Here is a 19,791-nt window from a genome sequence, read left to right as displayed (position 1 = left end):
TGCTGAGTACCTACATACAGAGTACCTTTAAGTATTGTTACAGAGTAAAACGATATTGGTAAGCATGGTACAGAGTTAGCATGGTACAAGTCACCATAAAGTACTTAAGTTTCAATCCCTCTCCAACATGAATCCGTGCCTGCTGGTAATGATACCTATTATTATTTTGCATGTGTCATTTCTGTTTTTCTGCAAAAAGTAAAAAGAAGTGTAACGTATTATACAAATTCACTTGTCTGAATTAAAATGTTTTGATAATTTTATCCCTAGAATTCTTTCTGAGTTTTTCTTTGCAAGTTAAAGGAACTTTCAATTCCTTACAGAATGATGGTAACAGTTTTGACTCTTAATGCTTGTTGATGCTTCAAATGGATACTTGGAAATTCTTCAAGTTATGTGCACTCACAATGTACTGATGTGATTGAAAGCTCCTCTGAACAATTGTGTTCTTAAAAATCCAATTGTAAAACAATGTTGAAATATTCAGGTGAAGTTTATAATGAGATAAGCAAAAAGAAAGCAAAGGTAAAGTTGTCATAGTCCTACAGAACATAGTAGTGCTCTCTCTTCAGAGAGAGTAGTGGCTTAATTGAGGATCAGCACACTCAGGCGAGGGGAAACACTGAGAATTCGACTCCTTCTTGGTAACCTCAACAAGTATAGGAATTGAATCAACGCTGCTGGCATTGCTACTAGCCATCCAGCCAACTGAGCTAACCAACTCCCAACAGGCAAACAAAGAGGGTAGATTTAATCATGTTATTGTGGAATATGCATCATTTTTAATTTGGGCAATAGATTTTTCAATTACTGAAAAAAAGTGACAATTTTCAGATGAAGGTTGACAATGCATTTTATAACCACTTCATTGCCAGAGGACCAGCCTGTGAATCAATTAAAACCAACTACTTTAATGGAAAATGTGACTGGGATGTGTGACAAAGGATTGAAAGGCTTTGATGGAAACCCTATTACTTCAGATTCTGCAAACTTCACAATTAATTACAAGTGGAAGTGCATATAAAACAATTAATCATTGAATTTCCCATGAGAATTGGCAGGACATGTTGATTTAAACAATATGTAGATTATTCCATCTGCTATGGTCATTTGGAACTAAGACCAATTGCGATTCTGCGGTCAGAGAGGGACAGAGGCCAAACTAACATGAATGGAGAGATAATTAAATTTTTAAAGTCATCATTGTATTTCTAATGTATGTTTAAACAGAACTCCAAATGTTAAGTTAGGAAGCAAGAGGATCAGTTGGCATAGAGCATATCTTTGAAGGTGTGGAAATGGGAAAAATAAAATGTTTACACAAAATCATGGGAAAGGAAGTGAATGCAAATTTTAATAAACGTGTGTTATATAGACAATGCTTTGTTGATAATCAAAATATGTTTTCCCTTTTCTGGTGTGTATTATGCAATAGGCAGGCAGCACTGTGGTAAACTACGGTATACCAGAAAGCCTCCAGCATCAGAGGGTTAGTGTCCTTAACGTTTGATGTCGGGCCGGGCTATAAGCCTGAATTCCGACTGCAACTATTGTATAATCGTATCATCCAGTTCACTTGAATGCCAAAGTGCACCCATAACTGCGAAAAGTTTTTAAAATGTATTAATATAACATCTAAATTATAAATTGAAGCTCAGGAGCTTATGGGTCCCATGATTAATTCATACCATTGCATGGTGGAGGGTAAAGTAAAAGATTATTATTTCTCAGGACGAAAAATGAAGGATCATATAAATACTTTTCAAAAGATGTATCTTATTTTCGGCAAAAAGCACTCCAAGGTAATTGTGCTTCATTTTAGCAGAAGCTGGGTCATTGTGAAAGTAGCTATTTGTTTCATGTTTATTTGTTTAGCATGCACGTTAATGTAATAATTTTGTTTAAGACTACATAAACTTTATTTCAATTCAGACTGACAACAGTATTCAGGAATGACTAGCAGTATGATTACAGCCACAGTTCAACAAACCTTTACCTCTTTGGCCCGTGTGTCCAGGTTCTCGTGGCTTTGTTGGTGATAGTAACTTCTGACAAGGACGGAAACTTTTTGGTAGTATCTGTGCAAAATACCGACTTAATTTAGTTTTTTTAAGTGTGCATTTCTTCCATACGGTGGCGTTGGTCATCAGTGTGATCGTTTTGAAGTGGAGATTTAATAAAATGTTTTATTGATTTTAAAATCTTAGGACTCCTTGGTCAGCATTACCTTGTTCTGGAAACATGCAATTGTATTTAACGGAATCACATTATATCAGTTGCTTTGTTTTATCACACGTTTGCCCTCCATGAATTACAACTGCACTACATCGCCAGTCAGAGCAGGAGTCTGCAAAATAATCCATCGTGTACATCTTAATTAGCTCATCCTTCTGTTAAATTCTAAAACATTTCGTCCAAGCGCCAACAATTTTTGGCAGAAAACAATCTTCACGAGTTACGTGTAAACTACTGAAAACGTAAGAAACTTTGGAAAGCTAAACACAAAGACATAAATTCATTCAATCCAGGGAGGGTTTCGAGGCTGAACTGGGAGTAATTGAAATGAAAAGATAATCACATCGGAGCAAGCAGTAGGCAGCCTCATTAGATTCTCATTTGTCTGCCGTTCTGTTGTCAGATATGTTGCATCTCTTACATTTCATTGACTTGTGTAATGTTGGTCAAGAGGGACAGTTTTCAGCCAGGTCAGTTAGTGCAACCTGAAAACCAGACAGTTTGCAAAACCTTCCTATGGTGGAAGATACTATGGCTCGGGAGTGGACTTGTTTTTCTAACAAAAAAAATGTGAACTAAATAGTCTTATTTTTAAAAATGTCCCAGGCTAAGTCCAATGGTTAAAGTTTGGCTTAATCGATCTAAAAATGATGTTCACGTCCCTTACAAACGAGAAAAAAAATGTTGTTAACGTCTGCAGGATCTTGATGACCATCTTTATGTATCTATTCTTCGGTCTGTTAACTAACTAAAGCCAAGGTGATTTGGTCATTGACCAATATCATTTTTATACGGTGTCTGACCCGCTTCTAAAAGCGGCTGATGGATGTTCGGTTCATACAGGCCGAATGGCCTCCTTCTGTACGCGCACGTTCAAGAGGCATGCGACTGGTCAGGCGCTATAGGCAAAACAAAACTTCCGAAAGGAAGTTGACCCTGACATCTTTACAAACTGTGAGGTAGATATTTTCTTGCTGCCAATGTTTATTTCCAATTATCGAAATCGTTTGATTCTCTGCAAGTTTCCGCATGCAACAATTGGATGAATCATCTGACCGTAAACTGGTGGTGAAATTCGGTGCGGTCGGTAACTGCTGATTGCCGGAACCTCCATGCAATGCTGTCGAGTTTAGGTCAGACATTGTATATATGTGTGTGTGTGTGTGTTTAGATTAAACCCAACCGACTGTATTGGCAGCTGCCGACCTTTTCTTCTAAACGTTTTAATCCTATTAATTAAAGCGTCCTCCTGATTGGGTAGACGGCATGTCCCAACAGGCGACTCTCTGCAATAACCTGAAAGTGGGATAGAAAGTGAGTCACATCCCTCCCAGTGCTCGGGCGCACACTGGAGAAGGAGTCGAGGAGCTGTCTCTCTCTCTCACACACACACACACAGCTCAGTGCACTTTTTTTTCTCATTTCAAAACGTCACCGATTTAAAATTGAAGAAAGGCGAAGAGGGGTAATCCTTTTTGATTCAAGTGACTGATTCTAAAAAAATGAACGTTGCGGAAGGAGATCTATTTCACAGCACAGCAAACATCTCTGTCAAAGGGAGGGACGAGTTAAATTCCATTGTCAATGACACATATATTGATGTGCCCCAGCGCTACGGCCAATCTACATTTAGCTACAGTGGCACTAGCCGAGGTGCTGAAATCCGGGAGAGCTGGTCTGGACAAAGCTGTACTCCATACTCAATCAGTCAGGATCCAAAAACGACAGAAAGCAGCGAAGACCAGACAGGAGACGAGGAGGACAGTGACGGCCGGTCTGCCGGGAGCACAAGGAATCCCAGCAGTGACAACGAGGGTAAACTAAAAAGTTCAATTGGCAAGAAGGACAAAGAGCCGCGCTCGCTGAGATTGAGTATCAATGCAAGGGAGAGGAGACGGATGCACGACCTAAACGATGCACTGGACGGTCTGAGATCTGTGATTCCTTATGCCCATAGCCCATCAGTCAGAAAACTGTCCAAAATCGCCACATTGCTTCTGGCGAAAAACTACATCTTGATGCAGGCTCAAGCTTTGGATGAAATGAGGCGGCTGGTAGCTTATTTGAACCAGGGCCAGGCACTGACAGGACCCATTCCATCTGCAGCTGCATTGACCAACACTCTGAGCTCCTTCGGACAGTCTGCTGTTTACCCATTTACAGGCACTTCCATTGCTGCTTGTCCGGACAAGTGCGCTGTATATACAGGAACACCGTCCAGTCTTTGCAAACACTGTAACGATAAGCCTTAAGCAACATGTCAATCCATTCATCCATCTGTCCATCCATTCTGTTGTGAATTGAGAAATTTTGTTTTGCTCCATTTTGTCTATGTACAAACAAGCCAGTTTGCTGCTCATCCACTTTGGTCTCCAAGTAGTATTCGTTTCCACGCCGCTCGCCAGTCTTCGCTAACCTACCTAGTATGATCCTAACTTGTTTGTAGAAGAGATCAATTGATATGCATAGATAGATGGATAAATGGCTCATAAAAGACTTAAGTTCTGGAGTGTTTTTTTAACAGTTGTTTTTTTTCTTATGTACGACTGCACTCGTTCGGCGCATTCAACAATTGTTATCTATGCAACATCTCCGTACCAAGATCTGAAGATTCAAGGTTCTTATTCCCCATTAAGTCTGACCACATATTATTATGAAGAATTCCATTCGAGAATACAAGACATTTATATTTATGTTCCGATTAAATACAAAAGCTCTTTTAGCAAGTTAACATTTTACTCATATTCGATATGGATGGAATCCATTCACGGTCCCGTTGTGATGATTGTGCGAAGTTAGGTTTTTAGGGAGAATGTATACTAAATTTAATTAATTGTCACTGACCCAAGCACTAAACAGGAAATGCATAGGTGAGACAGTATTTGATCTGCTGTTCTTCACTAATGTATTGAAAAGTCTAAGGAAATAGATTTCCAAAGTCACGTGAACATGTTCTACTTAATTATCGATTGCTTTTTTCGTGTATAAGTATTTAACCGAATAAAGTTAACAGCGAACATTAATGCTGAGGTTACCTTACTTTCCGGACTGACCTGCTTAAGATGAATAATCTCCTTCTATCAATCATACTTCTTGTGACTTGTTGTAACGACTTTCTCCACACTATCCCTTATTATTAAACACAGCCAATTCAATGGTAGGTATCAAATGTATTGCTGTATAAAACACAACCTGCTGAATAGGTTTGCTCGAAAAACGGGCGATGTAACTTGAAGTTTCAATAATGATTGACCTGAATTTTAATATGTCATGCATTTTAATTCATTGGAAATTTTAAGTATGCAATTTATAAGCAATGTGTTTAAATTGATGTGTTTATAATAAATATTTCACGAAATAGTTAAGCATAATTGAGCAGAATGTGTTGAGAATGTGTTGCATAATCCACCATAATTACAAAAGTAATTACTGATAATTTGTTGCATAAACTTGCATGCAAATTGAAGTGATTTTTCTGCACTCGTGTTTTGGAAGTATTTGCTTTTCCTGATGTACTTTGACTTTTTTTTAATGGTCAGACTAAGCGTTTTGGCAACGGTTTGGGGGTATTTATAATTGAATAACATTAACGATGCCGACTTATTTAAAAGGGAAAATATAATGAGGCAACACTATTCGAATAAGAACTGTATCAAAATATAAAATATAATTAATGCCCCTCTTACATGGCCTTTATTCAAATGTTTCTACTTATTTATTAAGTGAAACTAAACCCAAACGAAAAAAAACTCTATTAAGTTAATGCTTCGACCTTGACTTTTGTATTTAGACTGTACTGTTACGAATATTAATTCTGTATTTCATTGTACATATTTCAAATTTGGCTAACAGTAACGTAAATTGCAGTTTTTGTGAAACGCTTATGTGATGGTTAAAATAATGCAAAAGTAAAGTGTTAATTTTATGAAGAAACTTATGATTTGTCACAAGTAAAGGCCTTCCTAAGGTACACTCGGGCCATCCCCCAGTGCATTCGACAGGCGTGATGGGCACTTAGTATCCTCCACATTGGAGGTTATATTTGTGTTGTCTGTGTTGCAGCCTGTAGAGATTGAAGTGGTAAGTTTAAAACCTGAGTGCATTATGTTAATGAAATTACCCTTTTATACCAAAAGACCTAAGCCACAAAAATGAAATCGACCCAGATATTTATTTTTTGCCAGGGTCTGGACTAATACGTAGCTTACTGCACATTAGTTGTAGGAAGGAAATTTTATCAGTTTCATACACTTAAGAAAAATGCAAATTGTCCCAAAGTATTGTAGATATTTATATTGAATGCTGGACAGTGCTAGAGTGTGCCACTTGTGTTGCTGCAATTCCAGAACTCGTGTAGTTTACCTTTGAATTCACTCTAATCAAGTTCCAGCTTTCAAACATACTAATGTTATTCGCATTAGCAATGCAAAAGCTTTAGTAATATTGCTGTAATATAGCAATATAGCTTCTTCCTGTGACTACTTTGTAAAATGTGCCCAATACTCCATACTGGCAATCCGTTTAATTTTTAAATAGAGTGTATTGGCGTCTGAGAGAAAAATCTGGCCAGCAGTTTTGTGATTTCATTATGTTGAGCTATTTGGATTAAAGTAATACTCCAAAGGTTGGAAAATGTTATTTCTGCATGTACGCTGCATTCTAAAACTCTAATGCATTTTCTGACACTTGTACTCTAATAGTTTTACATTAAGTGAATACCTACAAGCTTTAATACACTAGCTGAAATGTCCACATTTTTGGAAATATGATCTGTAAGGATATTGGAAAACCAGCAGGGAAATGGAACATATGGTTTTTTCAAAAGAACAGAAAATTGGGAATTGTAGTTCAAAGGTGACCCTAAGCAAGTTTGTGCATAACATTGTATGTGTGAAAAGTATAACTTGTTTTGAAATCAAAAAAGGATAAAATGCCACTTAATATAAATACCACATGTAGTAATTTAAAATGTGCTGACAATAAGATCTAAAGACAACCTTATTGAAAATGTGGTAATGAAAAATAACTGCAATGGAATTATTCAATTCATATTAAAGAACTTTAAAACATTAATTTCCAAAATTAAACAAATCTATTGGAGCCGTAGCTCAGCCATTAAATAACATAGTCACCAAACGCAGTCAATATTGTGTGCCTAAAAATCAATCATGTAAATAAATACTAATAACAATGCTGAACTTCCAGAAACAGATACAATTTCAATATGTGTAATTTTAATAAAAGGCAAACTAATTTACACCAATAAATAACAGTGGGAGAGCCTCTTACACTGGCCACCCAGCAGAAGTGCTACAATTGAGGAACTAATATAATGTTGATGGACATTGCCTCATTCTCATTCCACTCCTGATTTGCCTTGTGCTTTGAACTTTGTTGTTGGAGCATCTACCTGAATCAGAGAACAGCCTCATTCATCAATGAGACTCATGTTCTATACTTGAAAGATGTAGGTCCCTCATATAAATCTGACTGCATACTTAGTGGAGTATGTACCACAGATGTTCTACTCAGTAAAACTTAGTGGTACAGTGGTAATCAGAAAAGGTAAATACTGATTTTTTTTTTAGTTGTGGAGCCAGGAGCAAGAATGCTGAATAAGACTTGCTCACAACCCCTTCTATGATCAGCTACAGTAGATACTCACTTGCTGATGTGCATTGTAAACTACTTTGCATCAATATATAAAAATAACAAAATAAGTCGACTTAAAATCATTAACCAATAATACATTTAGCAGGTGTTAACCAATCTAAGTAGCTTCTGATAAAAATGAAACCTACTGCTGAATTTTTTGTAAGAAGCCTGGCTTGAATGAATTTTTACAATTATATCTAATTTGATCATTTTAAAAATTGTGCTTAACAAGGTTATTTTGAACAATCTGTGTTAGCATCAAGTTCTCTCTCGTCTGATGGAGATGCACAAAGATTGTTCTGTGAATTGCTCAGGATGAAATTCAGCCCAACCTTAAAAGATAACTTACCACTGTACTTGCATTATATTTTTTCCATTTTCTGTTCCAGCTATTTTACAGCCTCACTGTCTGATATTGTCAAGCTTGTGTTGAATTTGTCGGGGGTATGGGAGGCATTGGTTTGTAGTGTGACTCTTTACCCACTAGAAGCTAAACTGATGCTACCTAATCTTAATGTATATAGGTCGCTGGAAGGATTATTTGATTGGAAGGCTGCAAACAGATATACTAATAAGACATAGCTGTTTAAAAGACCTGTTTTAATTTGGCTGTTACTGCTGATAACCATGATTTGTATTGACCAAAGTGTAAAGTCAGAGAACCCCAGTAAAAATTTGGAGGATTATCATATCCTTTCTCCTGGTGACTTCAAGAAGGAGGTGGAGTGGTATAGCACTTAGTATTTTGTGATTCAATCCTCAGATCACTTTTGGAAGGAATGTTGCAATGAATCAGTGAAATGTTAGAAAAGGGTCGGAGAAAGTCTATTGGTGTGTTTCAAAAATCCTCTTCAAACCTTCAAACCTAATGAACAATAAGCGGTGATATACTTAGAACTAACGTTCAAAACCTTCTGCAACAATTACTTTACTCCCAGTTAATTGCAGCTAAAGAAAGATACTTGTTAAAGTGCAAGACATCAAAATGTAATGCAGCCTCTTTAATGAGAGCTAGCAAGCAGGTTAAGTGGAAATAATCTGTTTAATGATTCTTCAGATGTCTATACCTAGCACAAGCTCCAATTTCTCAGTCAAGATGACATCTTGTGCTGACTAGACCTTTCCAGTTTATGCCTCCATCTTGGCTTCCTTGCAAACTGTTTACTACCTCTAAGGTTGATGGGAAACATAATTAAAGACAGGGACAATTAATCCCACCAATGTGGGCTACATCAGAAGTTTCTGGTGTTAAAAATGACATAGTGCTGTCTGCACAAACTCCAGTAATTGTTGTTTCATATATGAATAAATTATAAGAGAAGTGAAAGAACTATTTGATAGTGGAATTAGAGAAAGCATATGTAATTTGGGTTAACCTTGAATATTTCACTAAGTAGTCCAACTATTTTCTAACAGTATTTTGTGGATTTGGTGTAGAAGATCAAGAGAATCATAACTTGCTTTAACTGGAGTTCTTGGGAAATGTCAGCTATTATTTTCACTCAAATTTCTTAACTCCCCATTTAAAGAATTACAGTTATTCTGATATCTAAGTTAACTCTTTGACTGCAAGAAATTTAATTTCATAGAACCATGGAATCCCTACAGTGCAGAAGCAGGCTATTTAGCCCATCAATTCTACAATGAACCTCTGAAGAGTATCCCACGCAGACCCACCCTATCCCTGTAACTCTGCATTTACCACGGCTAACCCACCTAACCTACACATCTCTGTTTAGCATTGCCAATCCACCTAACCTGCACATCTTTGGACATGCAACATGATTGCATGATGTTTATTCCACCATTGTATTACATCTTGTATAATCCTTTCAACCAGACTGAATCCTCTCACTTCATTTTAAAAACATTAATCATTTCTGTTCTCAGCCCGCATTAGGCAAGGTAAATTGTCCTAATTATTGAGACCTAACCTGGTGACTAAGAGACTTAAGACTTGTGGCTCTCCTCTGTACTTTCACCCAAGCCTAAATCCTTCACCACATACAGGAACAGCACATTTCCATACATTAATCCTCCACAGTATAATCTAAAGCTTAAGGGTATTACAGAGAATGTCAAGGCATCACAGAGATATCAGACATTAATCAGGTTGAAAGACAAATAATTATCCAAACTGACTGATTTTTTTTAGTTAAAAAGGTTAAAAACTGTTTTGAAAACAAATTAATAACTTGAGGACTGAACCTTTATTTCACATATACACTCTGCCATTAGTGGCACAAAGATGTACCATTTATTGTAATATCATGAAGAATTAGGATAATCTCAAATACATTTTGAGAATAAAAACAGTACCAAAACTATTTTAAAATTTAGAATTGTTAACATTTGATGAGTTGGCTACTTACATAGAGAATAATAAAGGATGGGTATTTTTACAAGTGGATAGAAACTCTCATGAACAGCTAGAATCAATCACCACGTGAATCCGTTCATGAAAACATGCCTTGTTTCTTCATTTTCTGCTGTAGCGAGGAGTCATGTAGGTGAGGGCTTAAATGAAGAAAAAAGTATTCAGCCCTCTACAGCGTAAAGTCCAAGTGATTTTAACTATCAGGCCTTATCTGAACAGCCACTGTCTGATTTCAATCCTCGCCTGCTGGGAAGCAGCTGAAAGGTGCAGGATTTGAAGTGGCAGGAACTGCCATCAAGGACTAAATCTACCATCCCAGGCAATCACAATTTGACAGCAGTTTTAGGAGGGCATCACAGTGTGGGCGTGGGAGTGAGTAAAGGAAGCTCAAGAAAGTGACCCTATCAACTTCCAGCTGATCTCCTTTTTACATGTTTAAAAGGGCAAGTTAAATCACAACAAGAAGGAAGTAAGCTTAGTGTGAGTGGGTTACACAGCCTATTGTAATTGCCTGTCCACCTAATTTGCAATAGTGGGTGGGTAGCCATTGTTCATTTATAAAATAAACCAAAAAGACAAATTTTGAATAACTTTAGTGAATTGATGTGGAAAGGTAAGTTCTGAATGCTTCCACTGATCACTTTACTGAAGATTGTGAAACTCAAGAGTAACTTAGGACATGTTGTATGTCTCCATAATCAAACAAAAATGAAGGAATGTGCTTGAATAGTTAAGATCACTAATGTTGAATTTAGACATCATGCTTTGTTATGAAACTAAAATATGTTGGTCATATGAAACTGTTTAATCAAGATCAGAAAAAAAAACTCACTTGCTGTATTTAAACAAATTAATAATGCTGCATTGTAATGAAAACTAACCACAAATATAAGAAAGATAGACTAATATTTTTATGTGATGATGATTGAGGGTTAAACATTAGCTCAGACACTGGGCATAGTTTTCCTGCTCTTTTTTCAAAGTGTGCCATGCAATATTTTTAGTCAGTCTGAGAGGAGAGGCAGGGCCTCAGTTTAACATCTTATTCAAACAACATCACCTCTGATAGTGCATAATTCCCTGAGTACCTGAAGAGTCAGTCTTGATTCTGTTATATTATTCCCATCCTGGCATGTCATCCAGAGGCAAGCATGCTACCAATCACACTCGTCAGCTTAGAGAGTCCAACAGGCAAAGTGATCCAATGTAGCTCATCAAGAAAGCAGCTTTTGATGTTGGAATTGGCTAAGATAATGTTGCAACAGTGCATTGCTTAAAAGTTAAAGTAGGAACTTCACTAATATTACAGTGCTTCCATATTTATTTGGCTTTTTTAGGTCGCAAAAAAATTCCAAAGATTTTGTTTGTCATACTCATTTAAGTTAAATATATAAATATGGTAAAACAGAACCTGAACATGAATCACATCCTGGACAGCTGGAAGAAATGAATATATCAAAATCATTGATGTAAATTAAACAGGATACATATATTGGTTAATTAAAACATTAAGTAGGTCAGAAAAATGATGTTTTCAGTGATTGACACCAAAATAAAGTTCAATGATTCGCAATATAAATCAGATATAATGTGAAACTGTCACTTCCTGTAACATTAAGATTGAAAATAAGATTAGTGAAATTCAGCTGCAGAAAACCATCTCCAACTGTGTAGTGAATGGTCCACTGAATGGAATGGAATTCTTAACCATCAGGAATGACAACCAGCAAATCATGGTCAATAGAGAAAATCTACATAGATTTGAATTCTCAGAAAAGCTGGAGTAAAGAATACCTTTGAGTTACTTTCATTATGAGCCCCTTTATTCTGCCTTTTATGTCTTTCATTCTTTCTTAGTTTCAGTTCTTTTCAACTGATGCCCATTCATTTTAGATTTTTCTGTATTTGACATTTTCCCATTCCTATTATAGTGGGATGCACTTTAGAAATTTTAAGAGTGCTGTTTTAAAACAGCAATTTCTCTGTGACCCATTACTACACACTTGAAATAAAACATAATTTGAATCCAATATAACACAATAACCATATTAAGAAAAAGAAACACCAACAGACTCGCGAAATAATGATTATTGTGAAACTTACCGACTGCAAACAAGTTCAGAAAGGCCTGGGAGTATTGGCATGTGTAAAAAATTTAGATTACCAGATGAGATAAATCCAATTGCCAATTCATCACATCAAATTGTACTTAAGTGCACCCTTTATGACTGATTAAAACTATAATAAGGGGTTAGCTATAAATTGGAGTTCAAAGATATATTTGTTACATCTCTATCCTCATATTCATAATGTCTAAGAGAATTCCATCTTTATTTCCAAAGATTAATTATGGATGGAATGCTATGATAAAGATGAACTGCAAAATTTTGCAAATCTAAGATGCTTTACTTATTATTTGACAAGTTATTTATCATGATAATTTATCTGAGATAAAATATTTCAGCATAGCATTCACTGCTACAAACGTTTGACCTTGATAAGTAATATGATTGTTTTTTCCAGTCTAAAGCCAAAGTTTGCTGGGAAACTCATTATCAGACATCACAGCAATGATGATAGAATTCCAAAGAACTTTGTACAGGATTAACACTCAGGAATAAGCCAGCTATGTACACAGACCAGTTTCATTTGAAGATAGTCATACTATTACTCAATGGAGAATGGTAGTTACCAGTGAAACATTCTTCTGTAAAGAGTTCATTCATCACAGACAGAATAAAATAAGTTACTGCTTTTCAGAGTATATCATTCTTTTTAAATCTTAAATTCCATATTGTAATTGTATAAATAACAGAATTATAATCAGTTCTATTCACATAACTGTGAAAGTCCTATTCAGTTTCTGTTGAACCGTGTCTGGAGGAATTGTGGTCATGCTCATCAACCAGCACATTTTACCTGATGCACAGTGCCATATGATTAACTTCACAAGGCAGCCCATATTAAAGTAAAGTTTCAAGGTGATCTTAACTCTGACCTGATAAGTCATGCTTTTTAATTACTGAGTCATTCTGTATTTATTTAAATGGTGGCAGAAATGTTAGTGGAATGAATGCAATGGCTTGGATTTTCATGGAGTGGGACTGACTCCAAAGTCCTTTAAATATTAAAATTGGACTCAAATTCCAAATGCCCTCAATGTTCTCTGATGCTGGATAAAGCTGTACATAGTGAACCTGAAACCTACACTCCAGGTCTGGCTGATTCCATTGCAATGGTAAGCATCTCCTTATGTCTATCCCCATCCCCCAGTGATATTTGTGGAGTTGAAACACGTTCTTTGTGACTCATGTATGCAGCCCCTCAGAGGACCCATGAATCATTGTCTGAATTGGAAATCTTTAGGAAATCAAGATTAAAATGTCCTGCACATGCCCCAAAGTTCTCCCTATGCCAGCACAAGCATCCCAGCCACTCGCTATGGTTCTCAAACTTTCCGTGCCAACTCAATGCCATCTTATCTCCATCCATGACACAGTATGCACTAGACACATGACCATTGAGTCACTCAATAACAATAGCAAGAATAGAATTGTTGATACCCATCACAAGACGCATTTTAAAAGGAATCTGCTGTTTTATAACCCTACAAAAGTGTTAACTGGATATTCCATTAAATTATCAAAAATAGAGTTTTTGATTTCACGCCTCCAACTGTTGTCCAAATAAACATTGAAACATGGACAAGAGGGATCGCAGAAAGACCAACTTACTATACCAACTTAAACTTGTCAATTAAGTAAAATCTACAACTAATCTAAGATGTCAAACAAAACCCCCTGTTGAGCTAATGTTTTAATTAGTGTAAGCTCTCAGCCAAGTATGCATACATAATGTGCCAATGTAAGAATCCTGAATCTTACAAGCTTTACAAGTCATTCACTCACTGGTAGCTAAGGAAATTCTAGATAATAGATTAAATCTCTACATATAATTTCTATAAATGTTTATGATTGAAAGTATGATTGACACATTTTTGTCACAGGTTAAAATCTACATATATATTATATATATAATGTAAAGAAAGAGTGGCAGTAATTTTCTTATTTCAGTTGACCTCCAAGTCACTTAAAAATCTGCCTTGAACCATTACTCTCAATTAATCTCAGGGAGCACAAACTTGTGACACTTTATTTGGAGTCCTTTTCACATCATTCTAAACAAGACCATTTTAAATCAAATAAGCAAAAATCAGCATTTCTTATGAAAAGACCTTCAGCATTATGGCTGTTAAAACATATATTTTCTATTTGAGCATATTATTCTTGGTCACCAATTTGGCTGTTTGAATTTCAAGGTCCAGAAACCTTTCGTTGCAGATTACCTCCCAAAATTTATAAATCATGGATATTTCTCTACTATAATTATTATTAGTAACAAAAGCTCCCCACATCTCTCTGCCTATCATTCACTTTTCCTTTGTAAGACACTGTTTAAAACCTACCACATTAATCATATTTTGGAAACTCACTGTAAAATTTATTGAGACATTCTCTTACTTCAAATGCAATTTGCAAATGTAGTTTATTGTTTTTGACCAATCCTAAAAGCTTTTGGAAAAAGAAAGTTTCAGATTTTCACTATTCCTTGGATGAAGAACTGCTTTCTGACATCATACCTAGCTGTAATTTTATAATTATTATCTTCCTTACTTTCACCAGAGGAAATAATTTTTTAATATCAATCCTATCAAATCCTTTCATCATCTTAAACACTTTAATGGTATTACTCCTTAATCTTCGATACGAAAGAGAATATAGGCTTGTACATGCAACATTTCCTGAAAATGTAAATCTTGTAACTTGATGAATTTGCACTTGGTCCTCCTCCAAGGTCCACATACTCTTGTTGTGTGCAGTACTCTGAACTAAACACAACATGCAATCAAACCAGGGTTTTCTGTAACTGCAATAAATCCCTTTTGTCTCTCAGTTCCCTTGAAATTAAGGCGAACATTGCAGTAGCCTTTTCTGATTATATTTTTTAAACTGTCCATCAGCTTTCCATGCATGATTCTCTAAATCTCCTAGCTCCTGCATTATTGCTCGCTCCCTATAACATTACCTTCTATGGATTCTAGTCCAGAGACAATCACTGCACTACAACCCCATTCTTCAAATACAACTTTGCTGAGAGAAATAATGACCTCTGCGTTGAGAATGTTAACTCTTTGTTTCCCAAGGACATGGAAAACAGTAATACTAATAAGATCAAATAATCATTTTTTTAAATTTGAAGAACATGAAATAAAGGTTGAGACAAAGATAGACCATAGAAATGCTACAGCATTTCTGTGGTCATTCAGTCCATCCTGTCCATACTGACCCAAAAGCATCCAAATGCCCTATCAAATCCCATCTTCCTGTCGACAGTTCACAACCCTGCTTAAGATGCGGAACCAGATACTTTTTTAAAAAGAGTTTAGAGTCTCTGCATCTATCACCAACTCAGGCAGCAAATTTGAGGCACCTACAACACTCTGCATAAAAATATTTTCTCTCATGTCCCTTCTAACACTGAGCTTGAATCTGCAACCCTGGTTTTTGAACCCTCAGCTGAGGGAAACAGATTCCTCCTGTCTACTCTATGTCTACCGCTCATGATATACTTCAATTGTGTCTCCCCTCAGCCTTCTCTGTTCCAAGGAAAACAAACCTAACTTCTCCAATCTGTCCTCATATATACAATTCTCCAGCACTGGCAACATTCTAGTAAAACTTCTCCACACACTCTCCAGAGCAGTTACCTCCTCCCTGTAATGTGGTGACCAGAACTGCACGTAGTAATGCATTTGTGCCATTACCAATATCTTATACATGGGGTTAAGATAAAAGCTGAAATAAATTAAAATGCTGACATTCAGCTATATTCCACAACTAAATTATTATTCCAGGGATTGATTAATTTCACAACAGTAGTCGTTACTTAGGTAATGGTTAGAACTCAATTGCACCTTGTTGAATATGCCTTAAATTTTATGGGGTTACTAATAGCAGTATGAAAGTGGAAAATGGGAACTTCTCACCAGATGAATGGGTTGCACCGATTGCCAGCTCAGAGTTATTTAGGGTGGGGATAGTTGGAGATGGTGCACTTGTGGCAGTGAATGACAGATCACACCTTCAGGATGTTCACATTAATATCCACTTGCAAAGCAATCCTGAAGCTGCAGTCAGACTGAGATGTTGACAGTTTAAAAACCCCATACATTCCAGTGGCCAATATTCATTCATAGCCATTAATTCGTTGAAGAAAAGAACCACTGTCATCACAGAATATCATTCGCAGAAACCCAGTTTGAAATATACAGAGCATATAAGTAGAAATGCTTGTAATCTTGATACATTTAAATAAGTTGATGTTGTTATAAAATCTTGCACATGTTCATCCACCCTCCAAAGTCACATAATCCTGGTTCAATACTGCAGTGACAAACCCCTGTGGCATGAGATAGTCTCTTCCAGCTGGTTCTCACATTGCCCTGCCAAACTCGGGTTCAGACCTGACTCAGAGCAGGGATCATACATTGAAGACAGAGATAAGGAAGAATTTATTCTCGCAGAGGGTTTTGAGTCAGTGGAATTCTTTAGTACAGAGGGCAGTTGAGGCCGTGTCAATGAGTATATTCAAGACTAAGATGGACAAATTTTTAATCAGGAAAAATAATCAAGGATTACGTGGAAAAGGCAGGAAAGTGGAGTTGAGGATTATCAGATTAGTGTAAAAAGTGAGGTCTGCAGATGCTGGAGATCAGAGCTGAAAATTAAAGCACAACAGGTTAGGCAGCATCCAAGGAACAGGAAATTCGACGTTTCGGGCCAGAGCCCTTCATCAGATTAGCCAAGATCTCATTGCATGGCACAGCAGGCTCAATGGGCTGAATGGCCTGCTTCTGCTTCTATGTCATTCTGTCTTACAGTCTTATGGTGTCAAGAGTTACATTGCAATTTTTACTTTCTTAAGTTTTTTTTACTACAACAAATGTAGATCTGTATACATTCAAAATCTGCCAGTTAAAGCATATAAAGAAAAATAACCTGAAATGAAACAGTTAGTCTCAGTTTACTTCCCACTTCCCTAATTATTTTCTGTCGTTCTGGGTTCTTCTTTACTCTGGTGGTTTGAGGACTTTCTATTCACTTATTTCAGTTTCTGAGGTTACCATGACAGATTGTTTTCCTGCTTGGTTTTATTTCCCTTGTGTAAAAGAGCCCAACAATAAGGTTTTTGCAAGTAATTTGCACTAATGAATTCCTTATTAACTTACTACTAGCCGATGCATGCATACCAGTCCCTATAACTTTCAATTGGCGCAGGATCGAACCATCAGGCACTTGAAAATAGAAAATGTCGGTAGATTACTGATTGTCATTAATTATTCCTAGACAAATTAATTAGGGGCATTGATTGTCTCCCTTGTTGCTGAAAAGAAGTATTTAACCTTCTTTTGGCATAGCTTTTAGTTTATAGCATTATTAAATCTCACTCTAAGAATTTTTTTCTTCTAACTTTAAACTATGTTGCTTTGACCCGTGGCTAGATTTGTCTTTGCATCACATCAGATGTTCAAGTGTGATTCATTGTATATGCTCCACTCACAATTCCCTGCTAAATCAACTGCCAAACCAACTTCTGACAAATGCATCAGATAGGCCTTTATGGTCTCATCTCTTAATTGTTTTCTTTCTTCGTGCAGAAATAGCATGAGCAGGATTTTGGATTTTCAGTCAGGTCTCAGATATCACAGATAATCCCATACTTTGTGGGAAATGGCCTAACAGAGATAATTTTCCCTGCATTGATCAAATAGTGACTAAACATACATATAATGATAAACGTTAAGAACAGAATTAAGGCAGGGGCAGCACGGTGGCTCAGTGCAGCCTCACAGTGCCAGGGACCCAGGTTCAATTCCAGCCTTGGGCGACTGTCTGTGTGGAGTTTGCACGTTTTCCCCAGGTCTGCGTGGGTTTCCTCTGCGTGCTTCAGTTTCCTCCCACAGTCCAAAGATGTGCAGGTTAGGTGAATTGGCCATGCTAAATTGCCCATAGTGGTAGGTGCATTAGTCAGAGGGAAATGGGCCCGGGTGTGTTACTCTTCAGAGGGTCGGTGTGGAGTTGTTGGGCCGAAGGACCTCTTTTCACACTGTAGGGAATCTAATCATAATCTCACTTAGCCCTTCAAACCCACCCTGGTCTATTCAGTAAGATCACCGCTGACCTGTTTGTGTTCAGATTCCAAGTACCCAACTATCCCCAATTCCTTTGTTTAACAAGAACTGAGCTACCTCAAAATATTGACTGATTTGCCTCCAGGGCCTTCTGAAACAAAAAGTTCCAAAGTTGCACAACCCTCTGAGAGAAAGAAGGGCTTCCCTTAGTTCTGTTCAAAAGGGTGACACATTACATTAAAACAGAATCCTCTCGTTCTGGACTTATCCACAAAAAATAAGCATTTTTTCCACATCAAGACTATTCACGATCTTATAACATTCAATTGCATCACCACTTGCTGTTCTAAGCTGTGGTGAAAGCAAGCCCAGCCTGTCCAATGTTCCCTCATAAGACAAACTACTTGTTCCAAGTGTCAATCTAATAAACCTTCTATGAACCAGTTCCAATGCATTTACATCCTTTCTTAAATAAGGAGGCCAAAACTGCACACAGTAAGAGAAATGCACTCACCAATGCCCTCTGCAATTGAAGCATTAAGCCTTATTTTTATGTTCTCTTAGAACGCTTAGATCTTTCTGTACATTGGAATTCTTCGATCATTTTTCATTTAAGTAATACTCTGCTTTTTTAATTCTTTCCGCTAAGTTGAACAATTTCATATTTTCCAATATTATGCTTGATCTGCTTGATTTCTGCCCACTTAATTAACTTACATATATTAATCTGTGTGGTAGCTGTAAAGTTAGCCACAATACCTTTAATCTCTTCATCCAAGTCATTAAAACAAATGGTAAACATTTGAGGGTCCAGTACAGATCCCTGTGGGACCCCACTTGCCACACTCTGTCAATCTGAAAAAGTCCCATTTATGCATACTTTGTTTTCAGTCAGCTAGCTGATCTTCTAACCATGCTGGCGTATTACTCCGTATTCCATTTGCTGCTACTTTATATAATAATCTTTATTGTGCAACTTTGTCAAATGCTTTCTGGAAGTTAAAGGACAGGTTATCAGCAGGCTCCCCCTTATCAAAAGCGCATTCAAAAAATTTCAATAAATTGGTTAAACAAGATTACTTTTTTTCAAAAACCACCCTGACTCTTGCCAGTTACCTTGAGTTTTTCCAAGTACTCAGGTATAATCTTCTTAAAGATCAAACTAACAACTTTCCCAAGATAGATGTCAAGCTAACCTGGACTACAGTTTCCTATTTTCTGTCTCCCTCTTCCTTGAATACAGGGGATCCCAGAATCTAGCACATTTTGGAAACATAATACCAGTACATCTGTTACTTAATTGACCATCTCTTTTAAGACTCTAGGATGAAGA

At 36.8% G+C, this 19,791-nt stretch overlaps 1 protein-coding gene across 1 annotated transcript; it reads left to right on the top strand.

The window, feature by feature from the left end:
• Positions 1-3,737: 3,737 nt before the first annotated feature.
• On the top strand, positions 3,738-4,487 carry bhlhe23 (basic helix-loop-helix family, member e23). The gene has a single exon (XM_060836052.1). The coding sequence runs from the start codon at positions 3,738-3,740 to the stop codon at positions 4,485-4,487; it is 750 nt and encodes a 249-aa protein (XP_060692035.1).
• Positions 4,488-19,791: the final 15,304 nt, after the last annotated feature.

The sequence above is a fragment of the Hemiscyllium ocellatum genome, chromosome 15 (assembly GCF_020745735.1).
Source record: "Hemiscyllium ocellatum isolate sHemOce1 chromosome 15, sHemOce1.pat.X.cur, whole genome shotgun sequence".
Taxonomy (NCBI): Eukaryota; Metazoa; Chordata; class Chondrichthyes; order Orectolobiformes; family Hemiscylliidae; genus Hemiscyllium; species Hemiscyllium ocellatum.
The sequence above is the reverse complement of the archived record's forward strand: the minus strand, read 5'-3'. Positions and strand labels throughout refer to the sequence as shown.